This window comes from Rhipicephalus microplus, chromosome 4, assembly GCF_043290135.1.
Source record: "Rhipicephalus microplus isolate Deutch F79 chromosome 4, USDA_Rmic, whole genome shotgun sequence".
NCBI lineage: Eukaryota > Metazoa > Arthropoda > Arachnida > Ixodida > Ixodidae > Rhipicephalus > Rhipicephalus microplus.
Window position 1 is genome coordinate 104,562,846 of NC_134703.1, and position 20,396 is coordinate 104,583,241.

The window sequence follows — 20,396 nt, forward strand, 5'->3', positions numbered from 1 at the left end:
CATTGAGGCACTCTAACGCAGCGTCTCCAGAATACCATTCACCGATTTTTTCGTGCAGAACATCAAATAAACGTTTTGTTCACTCTCTCCAGACGCAAGACTTTTGTCTTTCTATGACATTTGCAGTGAAACCTGCAGATACGGGGCCAGTTTTTTTCCCTCTCTCTCTTTTTGCACGCAGCGTTGAAAAGAGACGCGTCTCTACATGGCAGGAACAGAAAAGAAAGAAGTGTCGCAAATCGGCATTTGAGAGAGAGCAAACGTTCCACCAGAGCCTTATCTTTCCTTTTCTTTTTTTCCTCCTTCACGAGCAGCGTTGAGGTGTCGGAGATGCCGCCACGGGATTGAGCATGGTGCTGAGAGCATTTTCGGAGCGCGGTATGTTCGAATTAACCGTCGCAAGTGCTTGCACCTTCGAATTCCAGGGCGTTTTCGCCAATTGTAACACACATAGCTTTGACGGGACCACAGCACGAGTTTGAAGCAACCAGAAGTTCGAAGCGTGTTCAAATTAACGAGATTCGACTGAAATTAGGTCCATCCAACACGGAATGTTGTTGCAGAAAGTTTGTACAAGACAACATAAAGATTGGGCGTCGAAAAGATCGCACTCACTATCACGGATTAATCTCGAGAGCATTTGCGAAGTGTTAGATTGAGAGAGAGACGTGGGTAAGCGGTAACACGACAAAGCCATTTTAATATTACACAAAATGGCAAACGATCTGACACTCAGAACTCACTCCCAAAAATAAACATGTACATACACAATAATCGGCTATACAGCGATACCATAACCAACACTGATCCAAGTCAAGTCCAGTATTAAACCTTAAACTGTCCCTAGACGAAATGGCATCACGGTGACTACTCTCGTGCACTCGAGCAATATAGAACATTTTTACTGTTCTGATGCCACCCTCTGAGCAACAAGGAAGTGGTACTGCCTCGCCGTCATCGTCGTCAGCGCGCATCCACTTGAAGATCCACTCGTATGCGTTGCCAATGTCTTGATCATTGTCTCAATTTTCGGCCTCGTTAAGGACTCCCCTGCTGACACATCCACTCGGCTGACTGGAGTGGGCTGCTTTCTTGATGATGAGTAGTTTTTTGGTGGCGAAGGGTCAAGTGATGGCCAAAGAGCGCCATTTCAATTGACTACAGATATGAACAATGATATGGTGCAAGGCTGTAAAGGAGCCTTAAAATTCCTCGCTCTAACGCGGGTTAAAACATGAAAGTAATAAAATCATGACAGTGGTGTGACATATGTGCAGTGATAGCGGATGGCAAAATGTCATGATAATAAAACCATGATGAAAATGTAGTCACCGCAGCCACGACCATTCCATAGAGGTCGTGCTACGGACGACCTCGAAATATCGGGTGAAAGCTTTGCACATCTTTTAAAAACGTGAAAAGTGTTTGCAGTTTAAAAAGCAGATCCCTACCGATGAGCATCCCAGGATGTAGAGAGAGCTGCTGTCGGTAGGGCAGTAAAAAGTGCTTTTTCTTAGAGCATCTAGCTCATTGCATTGGACGAGAATGTGGAGAACCGTAAGGGGCTCTTCACATCTCTCACAATATGGGGGATTACCGGTAGACAAAAGAAATGAATGTGTAGAATGTGTATGTCCTGTTCTAAGCCTTGTTAATATTACTTCTGTGTGTCGTGATTTTGATAGTGGCGGCCAATAACCTAGTTGCGGCTTAATAGCATGGAGTTTACTATCTGTGTGTTTATCCCACATGCTCTGCCAATACCCCCTGAGCTTTCGTTTTATAAAAGGTTTTATTAAGTCAAGTGCAGGGACTGGTGTTGATGCATTGGCAGTAGTGACATTGGCGCAAGCAGCCAGATTGTCGGCCAAAACGTTCCCTTCTATTTCACAGTGCCCTGGAACCCAGCAGACAACGACATGCTGTTTTGAGGTGTAGAGTGTGCACAGAAGTGAGTAAAGTGACACCAGCACGGGGTTCTTGTGTTTTTTTAGGAGTTTTCAGGGCTTTTGACCACGCTTAGGGAATCTGTGTATATTACCGCCTTTTGTAATTTTATCTGTTTAATGTGTTTTACGACCACCAGTATTGCGTAAGCTTCTCCTGTGAAAATGCTTGCATTAGGATAAAGAACGCCGGCCTCAGAAAAGGATTGGCCTACCGCTGCATATGATACAGAAGTGTGACTGACGCATCGGTAAAGAACTCAGGGCATGTGTATTTATGTTGTAGTTCTAGGAAGTATGTATGTATGTGTGCAAGTGGTGCGTGCTTTGTGACATCAACAAAAGAGACATCACAGTCTATAAGCTGCCACTGCCACGGTGGCAGATATGTTGCAGGAGCCATAAAACTGGGTTCAAGAAGAGGCACACCTGTTTCTTCGGCCAGGCTCCTTACACGCAGCGCGTAGGGCTGCCTAAACGAAGGACGGTTCTCGAACAAGCCAGAACAAGACAAATCATTAATTGTGAAATGGGAAGGGTGTTTCTTGTCTGCCTTCACCTTCAAAAAGTACAAAAAGGACAGGGAACATCTTTGTAGGTGGAGCGACCATTCATTCGAATCCACGTACAGGCTCTCCACAGGGCTTGTGCGAAAAGCACCCGTAGAGAGGCGAATGCCTAGATGGTGGACAGGGTCGAGAATTTTCAAGGCTGATGGTGTCGCAGACTGATGAATTATAGCACCGTAATCTAGACGTGTGCGTACGAGGCTTTTATATAGGTTAATTAAACATTTCCTGCCACTACCCCATGTAGTGCGTGACAACACTTTCAAAATGTTCATTGTTTTTAAGCACCTGTCCCTTAAATACTTGATGTGTGGGATGAAGGTTAGCTTAGTGTCTAATATGAGACCAAGCAACTGATTAGTGGAGTTTATTGGCGCAAGGGCCAGATGTGGCCAAAGAAAAGAGCGCCAGAGCGATGACAATGAACTGTGCAATGTGCAGTGTAGATAAAACAGATGTGACGTGGCTGTAAATGGGCCTAAAAACAGTCGCTGTAGGTGCATAAAAAATATATAGTAAAATTATGGCAATGACAAATGATGTGTGCTATGGAAACATAAAATGGTTTAAAAGTAATATGTATGTGAAATAAAACTTGGCATGGAGCACAAGTGCCTCGACAGAGCCCTTAAAACGAGAGCATGGAGGCCTGGGCTCATTGAAAGCAGCTAACACAGCGGCATCCTCTGAACAGAGGATGCGCTATGAACCTGTTGGGCTAAAAACATTCAATGTTGGGCTAAAAACATTCAATACTACATCCTTTAAAAAGCTTAAAACTGATTTTGCATCAAAAAGCGGCTCTTCACCGAGAAACATAATCGGATGTAGAGGAAGATTATAGCGGTATGCTAAAGCAAAATATTTCTCTCACTTTCAGCTTCAGGACACTCCAGGAGGACGTGGAGGACGGTTAGCCTCTCACCACATCTACCACAAGTAGGAGGTTCATCGCCAGTCAGCAGAAAGCTATGGGTACCATAAGTGTGTCCTATTCTGAGGCGACAGAATAGGACATCAGTTCGCCGTGTTCTTGTAGCGGAGGGCCAGTAACCCAACCGCGGCTTAATCAAGTGAAGCTTATTATTTATTTCTGTGTCCCACAAGCGTTGCCAGTGGTTTCGCAGTTTCTTACGTAGGGAGGGTTTTAGGTCTGTTGCAGGGACAGTAGCGGCGGGGTTAATAGCACGCAATATAATTGAGGTGGCCATTTCATCAGCTAACACATTGCCCTCGATGCTTCTATGGCCAGGTACCCAGCAAATAGTAACATGCTGGTTGGACATGTACGCAGTACATAGGACGGAATACTGCTCAATAATTACCGGATTTCTCAATCTGAAAAGTGATCCTAATGCATTTACGAATCTTAATGAGTCTGTGAATATAATTGATTTTTGTATGTTTGATTTCCGTATATGCTTCACAGTCGACAATAGTGCATAACCCTCAGCCGTAAATATACTTGTTTCCGGGTGCAGCACACCGGATTCCGAGAAGGATGGTCCGACGGCTGCATAAGCCACCCCTGCATGCGACTTAGAAGCGCCGGTATAAAACTCTGCGCATGAGTACTTGGACTGGAGTTCTCGGAAATGCATTTTAATATGTGCTTCTGGTGCGTGTTTAAGTGATCTCGACAAATGAGGTGTCACAGTGTATAAGCTGCCACTGCCACGGCGGTAAAAGTATCGCTGTGGGCGTAGGACAAAGTTCTAGCAGCGGAACACCCATTTCCTCACTTAAGTTTCTCACACGCAAAGAGAAAGGCTTTCTCACTGTGGGTCGATTATGGAAGAGGGTGGCAGCGGTCATATCGTTTATAGTTGAATAAGATGGATGCTTGATGTTTGCGCGTACCTTTATAAAATATGTGAAACTGCTATAGGATCGCTGCAGGTGAAGTGACCACTGATTCGACTCTACATAGAGGCTCTGGATCGGACTTGTCCTGAAAGCACCGGTTGCAAGTCGGATACCCAGATGGTGAACGGGGTCTAGGACTTTTAATGCACTTGGCGTTGCGGAATGATAAATTATAGAGGCATAATCAAGGCGCGACACGACAAAACTTTTGTATAACTTCAAGAGGCACTTTCGATCACTACCCCATGTTGTACGTGACAGAAGCTTTAGGACGTTCATCGCTTTCAAACATTTCATTTTGACATATTTAATATGGGGAATAAACATCAGCTTAGAATCTAAAGTGGTTCCCAGGAATTTATGCTCGCTGCTCACAGAGAGTTGGTCTCCCTTGATCGCAACATTTGGTAGTGGCATTACCCCTCGTTTGTTGGAGAAAAGTATGCAAGTACTTTTCTTCGTGTTTATTTTAAAACCATTTCCTTCCGCCCATTTAGAGATTTTATTCATTCCAAGCTGCATTTGTCGTTCGCAGATAGACATATTGGATGATTTGAAACTCATCTGCACATCATCAACATACACGGAATAAAACATCGCGCTTGGAATGACTGACTGCAGGGAGTTCATTTTTACAAGAAAGAGTGTGCAACTAAGCATGCCCCCTTGCGGAACACCAGTCTCTTGGGTAAAAGTTCTAGAGAGAGCATTTCCCACTTTTACGCGAAAGGTTCGGTTAGACAAATAACTTTTAATTGTGTTTAGCATGTTCGCACGGATGCCCATGGTGACAAGATCGCGGAGAATCCCGAATCGCCATGTGGTGTCGTACGCCTTCTCTAAGTCTAGGAATACCGAAAGTACGAACTGCCTATGAATAAATGCATCTCTGATGTATGTCTCTATGAGAACAAGGTGGTCTGTTGTCGACCTCCCCTCTCTGAAAACACACTGAACGGGGTCTAGTATACTGTTACTTTCTAGAAAGTGGATTAAGCGCCGGTTTATCATTTTCTCATATAGTTTGCATAGACAGCTTGTTAGCGCTATTGGCCTGTAGCTGGCGGCCCAGGACGGATCTTTGCCTTGTTTAAGTACTGGGATGACTATAGCTTCTTTGCATGACAATGGAATATACCCAGCTGCCCACATGATATTGAAGAGAGTTAGGAGTGTTTTTAGTGCTTCAGGGTGAAGGTACTTGACCATTTCGTATGTTATACGATCGACACCTGGCGCCGAGTTGTTGCAGCACGCAAGAGATGCCTTAAGTTCAGCTAATGTAAATGGGCAGTTGTAAGTCTCGCTGGATGGACGTTTACATTTAAGGGGCTGCCGCTCTTCGCGTTCTTTGAATTTTAAGAACGTTTCTGTATAGTTTGATGCACTTGAGACGTATTCAAAGTGTTCGCCTAGGCAGTCCGCCTGCTCCTCTAGGCTCTCACCTCGGCTATTTATCAAGGGTAGGGGGTGCGACTCCCGACCCATTAACCCTTTCAGCCCTGGATTTTTTGTTTTGGTCAGATACACTTTTTGTGCGCGTTTTTCTAGTAGTTAGGACCTCAGAAGACCACAAACAAAAAATTGAGCCACTGGTACAAGTATTTTCGGATTAATTAACATGGCATCAAATTAGGTAATTAGGGCTTTGTGATTGGAAATTGTAAAAAGTGACTTATTTTTTTCTGCCAATCAATGGTGCACACAAAATGGAAACCAACGTCTTACTTTTCAGCCTAATGCTCACTGAAACAGCTTCGGTACGTCGTCCCGAAAATGGCGCTTACCCGCCTCAACTTACGCGCCTCAGCTTCACGGAAGACCTCGGTCACGCTTCTTCTTCTTTGTGGCTGCTACCTCCACAACCCTGCCGCAATATTGGTGTCAATTGTAGTGGGGATCATTGAAGAACTATGCCCCCAAGAATGAGCAGTATTGGTTACGTTTCCGAGATACTAGGGGAAAATTTGTGTGGTGTTGTCAATTGACACCGCCAGGGCCGAAAGGGTTAACTTGTTTACCCTATTCCAAACCTTTGTTTCGTCGGTGTAAGAATTGATACCAGAGATGTACCTATTCCAACTTTCTTTGCAAGACTTTCTTTGCATATCACACTCCCCAAGAGGAGCGCGTGTGATATGATCTTAAAGTTCGTGTCCTGGATAGGAACAGTGACAAAATCCGCCGAGGTGGTGCAAGTCCGCATAGTGGCATCAAAGGTGAAAGCTAGCGCCAGAAAGCTATTAAACTTGTGGACGAAGGAGCAAGCCCAAAAAACGACAATGACTTTCCCGACAGGAAACTAAAAGAGCATTAGACCAGCGCACGATCGCACTTTTCATGCAGAGCGTGCATGGCAGGTTAGCGTCCGGAGCCATGCAGGCGCAAATGCACAGGTTACTCATCGGTTACTTCAACGCCCGGCAACTGCCCTTCGTCTACACTCCATGAGCCCACGCAGCGCGCTCCCTCGGTCTTCTTTCTTTTTCATTTGCTCGCTTCAGTTAACCTAAAAGGGCATCAAATCGCAACTATGCACATGCTAAATTCGGTGCAGAATTACTGATCGCGGCCAAGTTCGGGGTGTGCCTATTATGCACGAATAAAAAAAAACAACTAATTTTTCGTGACCAAGCTCAGGATGCACCTATTATGCGAGTAAGTACAATAATGTCCACTTGAGCACCACCACAACACCCCATGCTCAGAAAGTAGAATAAATCTAGCAGTCAGGAATGTGAGGGTTCACCTGGAGGTATCTTGCACACCGTAGCAGGGTGCCATCCGTACCGCTGGTTGCAGTTGGGGCTTTGCACAAAGATGCTGCTATCGCTCAGGCACTCTGCAAACACCTCCCCACCTATGTAGTACAAGCGCACACCACGACCTGGAAAAAAAAATCCAAGTGTCAATTAACCAACAGTCGTGAATGCTTCATCAGGTTTCTCAGATCTCCAGCATCATGGGAAGAACAGTAGTCTTTTGAGCTCACCCACAGGTCTTTAACTCTCTGCGTCCCTTCTTAGTTTCTGTGTCCCTTCTTGGATGCACTTCTTGGTTTTTATTTGTGTTAGGTTCCAGCTGCACAAATGCCCCCTTCAAACTGCCATACCCACTGCACAAAATTGCCAGGGGTGGCAGCCATGGCTTAAAGGGAGACACAAGTCTTTTAGAGCAAAAAATTGCAAAAAAATAGATTTTTCAAAATAATTTTTTATCAAAATCTGGATGCCCAAAAGAATATATTGCTGGAATATTAACGCGTTCTGATTATTATTTATTTTGTTATTGCGATCTAAAGAGATTTTCATGACAACTCTTGCTAGAAAACGCCCCCCGAAAACGGGCAAATTCAATGCCGTCGTCTGCGGTAACCGTTAGCCGCAGCGCGGTGATTTTGGGATCATTCGAAAGCCAACTTCTTCTGCAAACCGGTTTTAGCGAGAAAACAACTCTAAGTCTGGCAACTGTGGAGCTACACGCCACTGAAAAGGAGGGAATACTCGCACGGCATTGGCACGTTTGTACCACGTGGGGCAAATCCTGCTCTCCGATTGGACGACCGAAAATTTAGTCTGCCCGACTGCGCCCGACAATGCGCAACTCCATGTCACAAATTGGTCAGACGCGACGATGGCTCGCGGGCGACACAAGTTCCGCGACATGCGCCTGTGGATGTACGATATTCATTGAAGCTGCAGCCACGCAAGCGATGCCTGTGGCCGACGACACGAGGACAACACGCGTCGATACACATTTTGTGACGCTGAAAAAAATCGGCAGATCCCACATGCAGTGAGAATCAATGATATGCGAAGCACAAATGAGAAAGATTGATATTACGAGGTGGAGGTAAAAGATGCCGTACGTGACTTCCGTGTGATGATTATTATGTTTCTATGTGTCGTCCACCTTCGTCAAGTATTCACGTCACGTGATACCAAATTTAGTATATGTGGAGCTAGCGAAATGCCCGCGAGCACTGTGAGCGTGGTATGTTGTCATGCTCTTACATGACAAGCGTGTCAAGATTATCATGTTTGCACCAGTCATAGATTTCGTGATCTATTGACGTCACGTAACATCAAATTTGGTATATATGGAGCTAGCAAAACGGTCACGAGCGCATCATGAAGGGCCCAATATACTGCAATGTAGCGTTGACGCACGCGCCTGCTGAGCACAGCGACGCTACGTTAGCAAAACACGAGCACTTATAGTTCGACACCAGGGCGCCGGCGCGGCCTGACGGCAACTGGCGCGAAATGCGACATGCGGCATTTCGTGCCGATGTATTACTCAGACAACGCTGCGCCTCCCTCTTTTCGTGATGGAGTGACGCAGCACGCGCTGAAACGCGCATGCATCAAAGCAACTTAGCGCAGCACGCCTGCGAGTATATGGCAGGACAGGCGCCTGGCGTGGCAACGCCAGCGTGACACAACAAAAGGAATGCCGGCGAGCACATGCACCGCGTCACGTCGAAATTTATTGGCGTCTTGACTGGGGCATGTAGTCATGTTCTCACATGACACACACTTTATGATTACCGTATTTACTCGCGTAATCCTCGCGCTCGCCTAATTCTTGCACCCCCCACATCTCCCAACAAAAATATGATTTCTTTTTTTCCTCGAGTAATTATCGCACCCTCGAAAACTGCCCCAATAATGTCGTCTGCTCGTTCAAACCAGCATCAAGCGTACCCTTGCACGAAAATTCAATCCAATGCAAGCCAAGCCGAAGTGGCCAGTGCGCATTGCGGCGTGTTCTGTATGGTGTCGGTAATCTCGTCACGTTATGGGGCGATACTGAAGCTACACGACTGCTTCCAAGTTGTAAGTGATAGATCATGCACTAAACAACGGCAACAAGGCCGCCAGTAGGCCCTTTGGAGTCTTCGAGTTCTGTGTTCGCTACTGGTGATGGCAGCTGAAAGCCACCAAGACGCGTTGGGCCTGCCGTGTGCCTTAAACTGGGATTGATAGTAAACTTTATTTCTTAAGAAGGAAACTGCAGACGATTCTGTTAAGTAGCCATCAGCCCAATACTGACATCCTACGCTTATAGTGCATTCAGACGACGGACCGTATCCGGATGTGGCGGGACGAACAGCGTGTCACGTGACCTCACATCAGCGGTTTCCCTCGTCCGCGACTCGTCCGCACGGCTCGCGAATGGATGAACCCAACCTGTTTCTCACATCGGGATTCTGGCGGGAGAAAGCCCATACTTCAGCGGATTAGCTCAGGGTTTCTGCAACCAGTACACTTTTCGTATACTCTCGGCATGTCCTCCATGGCTCGCGGACAGCTGCATGACTGGTCGGCATCATCTACGCTTGAGCATGGTTTACTTAGTTTTCGGGGGCTTTGTTCTCACTCAGGTGATTAAACACGCAGAAATCACTTTTGGTGGTTCAGGAAATGTCGCCGCCGTCATTTGACACGCGAGATTATTAGCCGTCATGATGGTGAAATATTCTAACTTCTGCAACCGGCGACGTTCCGCTTTTAAAAAAGTATGGGAGATGCGTTCAGAAGTTCTACAAGTGGGGAACAGTGTAGTTGAAAGAACATTCTGCCAGCAACTCCCTTTTCTCCTGACAGAATAACACTCCTCGTTCATTTGTCACCACGCGACAGACATGGCAGTCAAGCGTCGCCTCTTGCGGGCATCCATGTTGAATACTCTCAAACCGGTCTGCTTTCAGCGGGCGCAGGTGAGCGGCGAACCTGCTGTCGAGGGTAATCCGGCTGTTTTCTCCTAGGACACCATCCGTCGTGTGGATGCCTCTGCAGGCGGATCATCCGCGGATTAGCCGTCCGCGTCCACGACAAAGCCGGATTCGGTCCGTCGTCTGAATGCACCATTACCGTTTCAGGGCTCCTGTTGAGCGACGAACGCTACGGCTACGCCTGCAACGCCCACAAGCTTTGCGTATGGTATTCTAATCCTCAACCATTTGCTTCCACTTTTTGTGTCTCAAATAAATTATGCCTCGTGTTGAACCTCTGCTTTTATTGCTGAGGTAAGTTCTAATTAGTACTTCTTAAAGCTTGCTGTTAGTTGCTGGTGTGAGAATCCCGATTTCCGACCACTTCGTTTTCTTTTTCGCTCAGTACGTTTTCGTGGAAAGTTTTGCCCGTGTAATTCTCGCACCCCCCAACTTTGCATCGGTTTCCCAGCTAAAAAAGTGCGAGGAGTATGCGAGTAAATACAGTATCTTGTTTGCACCAGATACATACCTTCGTCATCGATTGATGTCACGCAATACCAAATTTAGCATGTGTGAAGCTCCCAAAACGGCTGTGAACGCATCGTAAGTGTGGCATGTAGTCATGTTGTTACATGACACACATGTCGTGATTATCATGTTTTGATATGTCATTTACCTATGTCATCCGTTCGCGTCGCGTAACACTGAGTTCGGTACATGTGAAGTTAGCGAAATGGCCGTGAGCGCATCATGAGCGCAGCATGTCGTCATGTTGTTACATGAGACGCATATCATGTTTATCATATTTGCTCCAGTATCTCACTTTCGTCATGCAATCACGTCCCGTAATACCAAATTTTGTATAAGTGAAGCTAGCGAAACGGCCGCCAGCGCATCATGAGCGTGGCGTGTACTCATGTTGTTACATGACACAGCGTCTCATGATTATCATGTTTGCAGCAGTCGCATACCTTTGACATCCATTCACGTACCGTAATACAAAATTTGGTATATGTGACGCTATCGAAACGGTCACGAGCGCATCATGAGCTTGGCATGTAGTCATGTTGTTACATGACACACACGTCATAATTTTCATGTTAGGGTATGTCACATGTGTTCGTCATGCAATCATGTCATACCATACGTTTTGCAACATGCCATGTGAACGAAACCACTGCAAGAGCTGCAGGACCATGAAACGTAAATCATGACAGTCATGACACACATGTCATAATTTTCATGTTATGACTAGTCAAATATGTTCTTCGTACAGTTATGTTATGCCATACCAAGTTTGGCCTCCATAATCAAAACGGCCTGGAGAGCTGAAAGTCGTAGGCGGCTAGATATATAGATAGATAGATAGATAGATAGATACGCTCAAAGTAGCCAAAGTTCGCTAAGAAATGCTTCGCATTTAAAAAGTGATTGAGCATCGCGCGGAAGAGAGACGACAGAAGCTGTCTTTGTTATCAGCTATCTGCCGAAAGTGGTCGCTTAATGGAGATTCCCCGGAAGCGGCGGGGTCCGGCACAGAGTTCATGCTGCTAAGCCTACCGCTTCAGTGCACGAAATGCGAATTCTGCTCTGGCCCATTGAACGTTTCACGGGGCGACCGTGAGTAAGGAGTGGCAGTTAGAATACAGTTAAACCTCGTTATAACAAGACGGGCTATAACGAAATAATGGATATAACGAGCAAATCCTAATTCCCCTTGAAAGTCCCCATAGAAACCAATATATTCAAAACCTCATTTTAACGAGGCAAAATTTGCCTGTTATGGGATATAACGAACAAATTTTGTTAGGAAGTAAAATTTTGAGCCGATGTCACGACAGTGCACAATGCGAATTTGAGACGGCGCGCAACGCGAGAACTGTATTTAGCAGTTCAAAACTCCCGCCACGCGCCCTCCAGCAACCGCGCAAAGCAGACGGCACGCGTTGTTGTCCGGAGGAGAGGTCGCTGCACGTGCGCCGCTTGGATACCACCGACAGCGGAGCGCTCCGCAGCTCCGCGAACGTCTCGCCCTTTTCTTTTGCGTCTTCTTTATATTCTCCCTCTCCCTTTTCTCATGGCGCTGAGGTGCGCTTTCTAATCTCACATACCCCCTTCCCCTTGAGTAATCGGTTCCTAGAGGGCAGCGTAAAAGAGCGCCCCCTTCTGCCCCTTCCTCTTCACAGTCACTTGCTCTGCAAGTGTTGTCGCTCGCCGACGTGAGCCGCGTTGCTTTTGCGTGCGCGTTTCTTTTCTTTTTCGACCGCTTCCGCCTTATCTTTCATCGTGCTGCGCTCGTGATTCCAGCAACATGAATGCGCCAGGTGGGAAGCGAAAGCGCATAACGCTAGATCAGAAGGCGGCTATGATAAGAGCCATTGAATCGGGGACCAAGAAAGGCAACGTGGCAAGAGACTTTGGCGTATCGACGAGCACACTGTCAATCATCTTGAGCAAGCAGGAGTCCATCATCGACGCTGTTGCACGTGGCGTGAAAGGAAGCACTAAGAGGATGAGGGCACCTGCCTTTGAAGCTGTCGAAAGGGCCGCTTTTAAATGGTTCTTGGACACGCAGGCCGTGAATCTGCCGGTGAGCGGCGCCTTGCTGCAAAGAAGAGCGAGAGACTTTGCCTGCATCATGGGCTATGACAACTTCGTAGCAAGTTCGGGTTGGCTCCAACGCTTCAAGGAGCGCCACGACGTTGTCGGGAGAGCGGTCTGCGGCGAATCGCATACTGTCGACGAAGCAGAGGCTACCAAGTGGGTGAAAGAAAACATCGTGCGGCTGCTAGAAAAATACAGCGCGAAGGATATTTTTAACGCGGACGAAACCGCTCTCTTTTTCAAGATGTTGCCGCACAAGACGTTAGCACTCAAAGGCGAGCCGTGCCATGGCGGCAAACAAAGTAAGCTGCGGATCACTGCGCTACTTTGTGCAAACATGACCCACTCTGAGAAGCTGCTAATTTTCGTAATTGGCAAAAGTGCATCCCCTCGCTGCTTTAAGGGGAAGAGGCAGCCCCCAGTCAAGTACGTAGCCAATTGCAAAGCCTGGATGACAAGGAAGATTTTTTCAAAATGGCTTTGCGAATGCGACGAGAAACTGGCAAAGGCAAACCGCAAGGTGTGCCTTGTTTTAGATAACTGCACCGCCCACCATACCGCTACCGTGCTTCAAAACATCAAGCTGCTGTTCCTTCCTGCCAACTGCACAGCAAAAATACAGCCGCTTGACCAAATCGTGATTATGTCGCTGATGGCAGGTTACCGCAAGCGTGTGATAGACAAGCTCCTGCTCAACATGAGGATAAAGCGAGACACCGATGTTGACTTGTACGCTGCGCTCGAAATGCTTCAGGCGGCGTGGATGAGTGTGACGGCGACCACGATCGCAAACTGCTTTTGACACGCCTCATTTGCCGCCGCACCAGACGCCAGCGATGAGCCATCAGACGAGCCCACTGTGCCGGACGGTTTTGCCACATCAGACGAAGTCGCTGCATCATGGACGGCACTTCGTGACGCCGGTGTCGTGCCTGACAGCGAGTCATTTTGCGACTATGTGAGTGCGGGCTCGAAAGTGGTGGCAACGGAGCAGCTCCTGGATGACGATATTGTGTGCCCTTTCAGTGATCGTAACAAAACCAGTGACGATGACTCTGTCGATGAACAGGAGACAAACGTGCCGACGGCGTCGGAGGCATTAGACGCGGTGGACGTACTGCGCCGCTACTTCGGCGCTCACGAGGGCGGCGAAGATGGCTTGAACATTGCGGCCGCAGCCATCGTTCGCATCAGAAAGGTGCATCAACGTCCAATTACGGACTTCTTTGCAGCTAAGTCTGCCTGAAATGCAAGCTGTGTATTTTGAAGTGCATTAAAACAGGTGCATGACTTTTTCCTTTTTATTTGGGAATGCGGTTATTTTGTTGCATACCACCGTGCGGCGGGATGCTATTTCGCCCGCTATTTTTTTGGGGTAAGTACAGTGCATAACATTTGCAGTAAATGCCCGCTACGGCTATAACGAAATGTTGGTTATAACGAGCGAATAGCGGTGGCCCTCCAATTTCGTTATAACGAGGCTTAACTGTAGTGGTGAATTGTGCCGTCTGCGGAGATGTCAGCGCCGGATGGAGCTCGCCGAGAGCAGGGGGAATGTGACCTGCAATCCTTTCGAAGTAAATGTGCTTGCGGCTCGTGCAGTTATGAGCACGGGCAGTGGGCAGACCGCACTAAAACGACATTTTTTCGGCCCTGAATGTGTCTCGTGGTGGAATGCACAACAAAACGTACCAAGACTACAAGAAAACCAAGATTAACCCTGCCACATGAACGCATCCGCGGGTATTATGAGCGAGTGCGCAACAGCTGTGAAGGCCATCTATTCTAAACTTAATTTCGGGAACCCCGGCAATATCGCAGTTTCTACGAGACTTGGCTCACTCGTGGCCACTTGTCACACATTTGTGAGGGAACTGTAATAGAACTGTTTTCGGGCTATGTGTTGGACTTCAAAGTTCTCTCGAACTTCTGTTTGGGTTGCGAGATTGCCCCAACGATGATGACCCTCGATACAGTGAGTGGCAAACTCGGCATAGTGCCCAAAAAAACTCTTCAAAGCCTGGCCAGATGGAGGTGGAGGCTGCCAAAATTCTGTTTCGACGGTCCCTCGAAAAGCATGGATTCCGCTACACAACGATGTTGTGCGATGGCGATAGCCGCGCTTACAAGAGCCTTCAGGAGGAGCAAGTGTATGGCTTCGTGGCTATCAAAAAGGAGGATTGTGTAAATCATATACATAAAAGGATGGGTGCTGCACTGAGACACCTCCTGCAGAAGAGCAAGGGGGAAGGTCGGCCAAGCCACGGTGGCAGAAAGCTCACTGCTGAGCTTGTAACGAATCTTACAAATTATTATGGTTGGGCACTCAAGGCACACCAGGGAAACATCAATGAGATGGAGAATGCTGTCCTTGCAACTTACTATCATGTGACTTCTACTGATGCAAAGCCACAACATTCACGGTGCCCAAAGGGAAAAGACTCATGGTGTACACACAACAAGGCAGTGTCAAGGCAGCAGGCTCCTCCTAAGCATCGGTACAACCTCCCAGAATATGTTGCAGAAGCGCTCCTTCGAGTGTACACTCGCCTCTCAGATCGAAAGCTGTTGGAGCGCTGCCAAAGAGGCAAAACTCGAATGAGAGCCGCCATTCAATGATCTGGTCGCTTGTACCGAAAATCAAGCACGCCTCGCTCTTCACAGTCGAAACTGCTGTTGCGGAAGCGGTTGCTCGGTTCAATGCTCGAAAGAAACGTGCTTCTGAGGCCATTTTGAAGGAGCTGCATTTGAACTAAGGCAACACAGATGTTGAAAAATGTTTGGAAAAGGACCAGCAGCGGCTAGCGGCATGTGACAAAAAGCATACCAGAGCAGAAGACTTCAAGAATGCCATAAAAAAGAGGCGTGTGAAAGAGTGATAGTGATTATGTGCCTGGTGGCTTCTAGATCAAAAAGGACTTTCATCTGTTGCTTTTTTGGCAAGAATTAAACCTATATCAAGTCATCAAACTTCTTTTTGCATTTTCTCAAAATCAGTTTTTTGCCTATGAGCTATACTGTTGCCCACAGTATCTTTTGATCTAGTGATCAGATTCCAACGATTCTTGTAGCAATTGACAGCTTTTGAGTTCCTATACACAATAAGACTACTGAAAGTTATATTTAGTCAAGAAAATATTTTAGTGTGCTGATAAATCTCATGAAAATTCTCATGTTCCCAACCATTACATTACATATGGCAATAACTTTTATAAAAATAGAGCTAAAATTATAGTGATAGTATAGTTCTGATCCTTGATTATTCTAGATTATGCCCATATAAAGTGTTCTAGAATATTCAATGATTAAATTGCAGAATATTTGGGCAATCCAACTATTCATTATTTATTCAATATCTCTAAAACTACTTGAGATAAAAGAAAATGGATTGCATATATCTTCATAGCAGGTTAAAAGATATACATTGCTTGAAAATTTCATTTGAATATGATAATAAACAAAATTTTTTTTTAGAACACTAGGGTCGCCCCACTCAGTTTCAACTGTCTATTCACAAAGAGCACACTTACTTCTCAAACATTTTTGGCTCGACAAAGTTCACGCGTAAACCACAAGGTCGCGAAAATAGAGTGAATCACACCGCACTCACCAATGTGTTTACGGGTCTGCTCAACAACCGAGTTGCGGTTGACGTTGGACAGGAGGCCTAGGCAGAACCGCTCTGAGCTTGAGGGGTCCGTGAAGCCGTCAACAGTGAGAGAGGGCTGCGAAGCGTGGAACGTCTCCCCGACCCGTGTGTTGAGCTCGTAGTACGAGATGGAGCACCAGAAAGCCGGCTCTGTGTACGTCACCGGCTGGACTTCTGCAAAACAGCAGCAAGGAGAATTCTTCCTCAACACAAGACACTTGCAATGGTATGTCTGAAAATTCATACTGTCCATTAGGCTTGAGCGAATATTTGAATAAATATTACTATACTCAAATTCTCTTCCACGAAACATTAAATTACTGAAAATTTCAAAATATTCGAAAGGAACTACTAGGTGTATAATAGTCTGCAATAATCGCATTTAACTCCATGTAAAGTTGGTTTCACTGCAGTAGAGGGGTGCTAAGCCGTGAAAGCAGTTATCTAATACAGTCGACGTCTGATTTCCCGAATGTTGGAAATTCCAAACTTGCCCAATTTCCCGAACTCATACATGGCAGGGTCAAGTTCCCTATCGTTTTCTATAGAAACATTGTATTGAAAAGCCTAAAATTTCGGACGTTCATAGCTTTCGCCATTAGATTTTCTGGACTTGTTACCGCTAACCGCAGCTTCGAAGGCACTATCGACGACTTCATTTTGGTTGTTTCGTACACTCGAACCCACCATACTTGCATCGCAGGTGTGGCAGCAGCACTGTGCTACGGCTGCTGCACCCTTGAAACCGCCAATGTCACAATCTAGCGCACACCCAATTCGTTGCCAGCCGTAGCTCAGTCAAACCTGTGGACACAGCCTCATGGTGCTATAGTGCCTGCTAGGCACTGTAATGGTGGTATGCTCGGACAGTGGGTAAAGCTACGCTGTTAACCCAAAGTCTGCCGTTGGCATGCTTGCAGACTGATGGAAGACTGTTACGTAACAGACCCTCCGCTTCAGACGAATCCATGGTCACTATCGACATGATCATTAGTAGTGCCCACACAGTCCACATGCACTTAATTAACAAAAATGAAACAACCGTATTTACTCATGCAACGAACACACTTTTTTTTAATAAAAATGGGAGCAAAGTTGGGGGTGCATTTATTATGCAGGGCAAATTTTATGATAACATTTCCAGGATGAACAAAAAATGTGATAATGAAAGAAAAAAACGAAGTTAGGTCGCTTAGTCTTTCGCAATTGGCATACGTGTCCGCTGTTTGGAAACAACTTTGTCGCACTTCACTCATCTACAGTGGTTGAAGGCGTTTTCTTCTGCAAGCTGTCCCTGAGCTGCCCGCACACTGCACTGAAGCGCTTTGCGGCTTTCTTTTTTCACAATCGTTTCATCACAACAGTGGTATCAGCTGCGATATTCAGGGGCGCCAAAAAATGTGTGCTATGACGTTAAACCCACTTTGCCAACTTCGTGGCAACCTCACACGACAACCGCGACGACGCCATTGACATAGCAGAAGCTGTCACCGAAGCAACAAAACAAACCGTGGATAACGACTAACGACAAAATACGGCTGTCGCCTCACTGTTCACATGAGAAGTTACTGTAGAAAAGGTAGCCTATGGTTTGCGTTCTTTGAAGTACGTGCAGATAACAAGTATGAAATAACAAGCATGAACCAAAGCGAGAAGTGGGGGTGCTACCATGTTGCAGAAATCATCACAATCTTCTTTAGGCGACAAGCGATTTGTTTTTAAACCTGCGACGCAACGGTGACAAATGGCCTTATGCAACAGCCATGGCGACAGCAAAACCTATCGTCACTCAAAAATCACGGGCACATGCTTGGGTCCTGAAGTGCCGTGTTTGCAGGAAACGACTGTCATTTGGTGCGTGCAGTTTCATGGTCTTCACTCTCTGTGCGCTTATCAGCTGCGATGTCTCTACACAAGCAACGTTCATGAACACCGCTGTAGCACACAGATAATAAAAAAAATACAGGGGACGTGCCGTGCGCAGATAGAAGAGCAATGTGGCGCACAGCAGCAGGTGAAGGGGGCTGAGGGGTGGGAGCAAGCCAAGGTGGCTGAAGGGTGTCGGCATAATAATAAAAAACGAAAGATATCCAACGGGCAAGGAGGCGCCAGGTGTCTGTTAGCGGGAATGCAGTGGACGAATAAGAGGGGTGCATTTATTATGCGGGGGAAAAAAATGCAGATTTTGACGACTAAAGTTGGCGGTGCGTTTCATATGCGAGTGCGTTCATTACACGAGTAAATACGTTTGGCAAAGACATTGAATCCTTGCTTGCAACAACGCAACAGCACAGCACATGTTGACAATGGTTTTATGAAGGCTCATGACCAATGCAATGACACAAATGCAAATAGTCAAAAAACACTCTGGCCCTTCTGCTGTTAACATACCATTTGCGCTAATGACAGCAATCAGGACTATGCTGCTTCGATTTTGTTGGATGAAAAGACCATTTCACTCATTAGTGTTGCACATTTACGGCACTTGATGCTTTGAACCTCATCAAATTGTCAGAGCCATAGACAAATTTAATCAAATTATTGAGTTCGACGCCATTGAACGATGCATATGCTTACTAGGACCACGGAGCAAGTCCACATCATCTCGAATTTGAAATTACAAGGGGGCCAAACGAACAAACTTTTTACTGTATTTTGAAAAGATCATTGGAAATGTTGGCTGCCAACATGTACAGTCGCCGATGAATATTTAAGACTCCAAAAAATTCTGACTGGTTGGATATTTCGGACTTCACAAATGCACCACAGGTGCACGCACAAATGCATTTTCGTGACAGATCTTTCGGACGAATTCATGTTCCAAAGTTCGATTTACCGGACTAAATTGTTTGTTTCAAGCTGTATCGCTCAGTTTTGAAAGCCACCATGTTAGATTTTTTGTTGGCTTGGCAGAGTTTGGCTTGCAGTGGCTAATTGTGTGACCTCCAAGATTAGAAGCGTGCAGAACCTTCCGGTTTCGGAGACCATGTCTGATCTTCCTTAGCTAGCGAAATGGCAAAACTTTTCTTTTTCAGACAGCCCTATCATCATTATTAATACACCAGTAAATTGTTTCCATTTTCTGGGAGTTAGCTTTCGTGGTCATTGCGCACGTGCTTATGTTATTGGTGTGCCAAGCGTGTTCGAGCAGTCGTGCGCGTCACATGCTCGCTGCTGTTCGCGATTGCTCAGTAGCACTCCAGTGGTCACGGTGCTCAGCTCCACGGCCGAGAATCTGTATTCCGATGGGAAATTTGGAGCAAGTTCGCGTTTTCCACTGTCACATTAGGAGCAACCCACTCCGTGACAGAGCGTTCAGTGTGCTCCGTCTAGCAGAGACTGATTTCACTGGAACTTCCGAGAATTCGTTGCAGTCATTTCCGGTACAGTCAAGCAGCGATGTTGCCTTCATTTTTTTTTTTTTTGAGGCGGTGCCGTGTGCACACTTTTACATTCCTAAATTGGCATTGTTTGATGCTGCTGGACGAGTGGCTGCTGGTTCGCTTCTCACATTGAGCGAAAGCGAGAGCACTAGTTTTGCTAGCAGTAGCGAGAACGACGAGCCGTATGTGCTTTCCCACCGTGTGCACGGCCGAAGTCTCGGCGTCAGCACTATGACCGAAGATAACTTGCTATGTCGAGGAAGTTTTTGGTACTGGTTTAGCGACATATGTGTGAACAACTTCTGGCAGGGCCTACGGGCGCGTGTTCTACTTGCAGATCTGGCTTGGCGCAATCCGAGTGCTCGCTCCAGGATTTCGGGGGCTGCTCCGAATCTACCCGTAGAATTCGCCATTAGAACACGCGGGTTCGATCACAGCTATGATGATAGGGTTTTCATGTGGCGAAATGCTGGAGGCTCGCATACTGTGCATTGTCAGTTCAGGTAAAAGATTTGTGCAGCGATCTGTCCTGGACCAATCATATACACCAACTAACCAATTCCTGCAATCGCTTATTAGGTTGCCTACGCCCTAACTTAGTCGAATTACTTGCGTATACAAAGTTGATCCGATCAAAAGTAGAATATGCTTCAATCTATA

At 46.5% G+C, this 20,396-nt stretch overlaps 1 protein-coding gene across 2 annotated transcripts in view; it reads right to left on the bottom strand.

The window, feature by feature from the left end:
• Positions 1–20,396, bottom strand: part of LOC142814548 (mothers against decapentaplegic homolog 3-like) — a 64,315-nt gene that overhangs the window by 16,246 nt on the left and 27,673 nt on the right. For both annotated transcript variants that reach the window (XM_075893409.1, XM_075893408.1), the window contains exons 6-7: positions 16,315–16,527; positions 7,131–7,268 (exon numbers count right to left, since the gene is read on the bottom strand). In XM_075893409.1, coding sequence (XP_075749524.1) covers positions 7,131–7,268; positions 16,315–16,527 — 351 coding nt within the window. The remainder of the gene's footprint in view (positions 1–7,130; positions 7,269–16,314; positions 16,528–20,396) is intronic.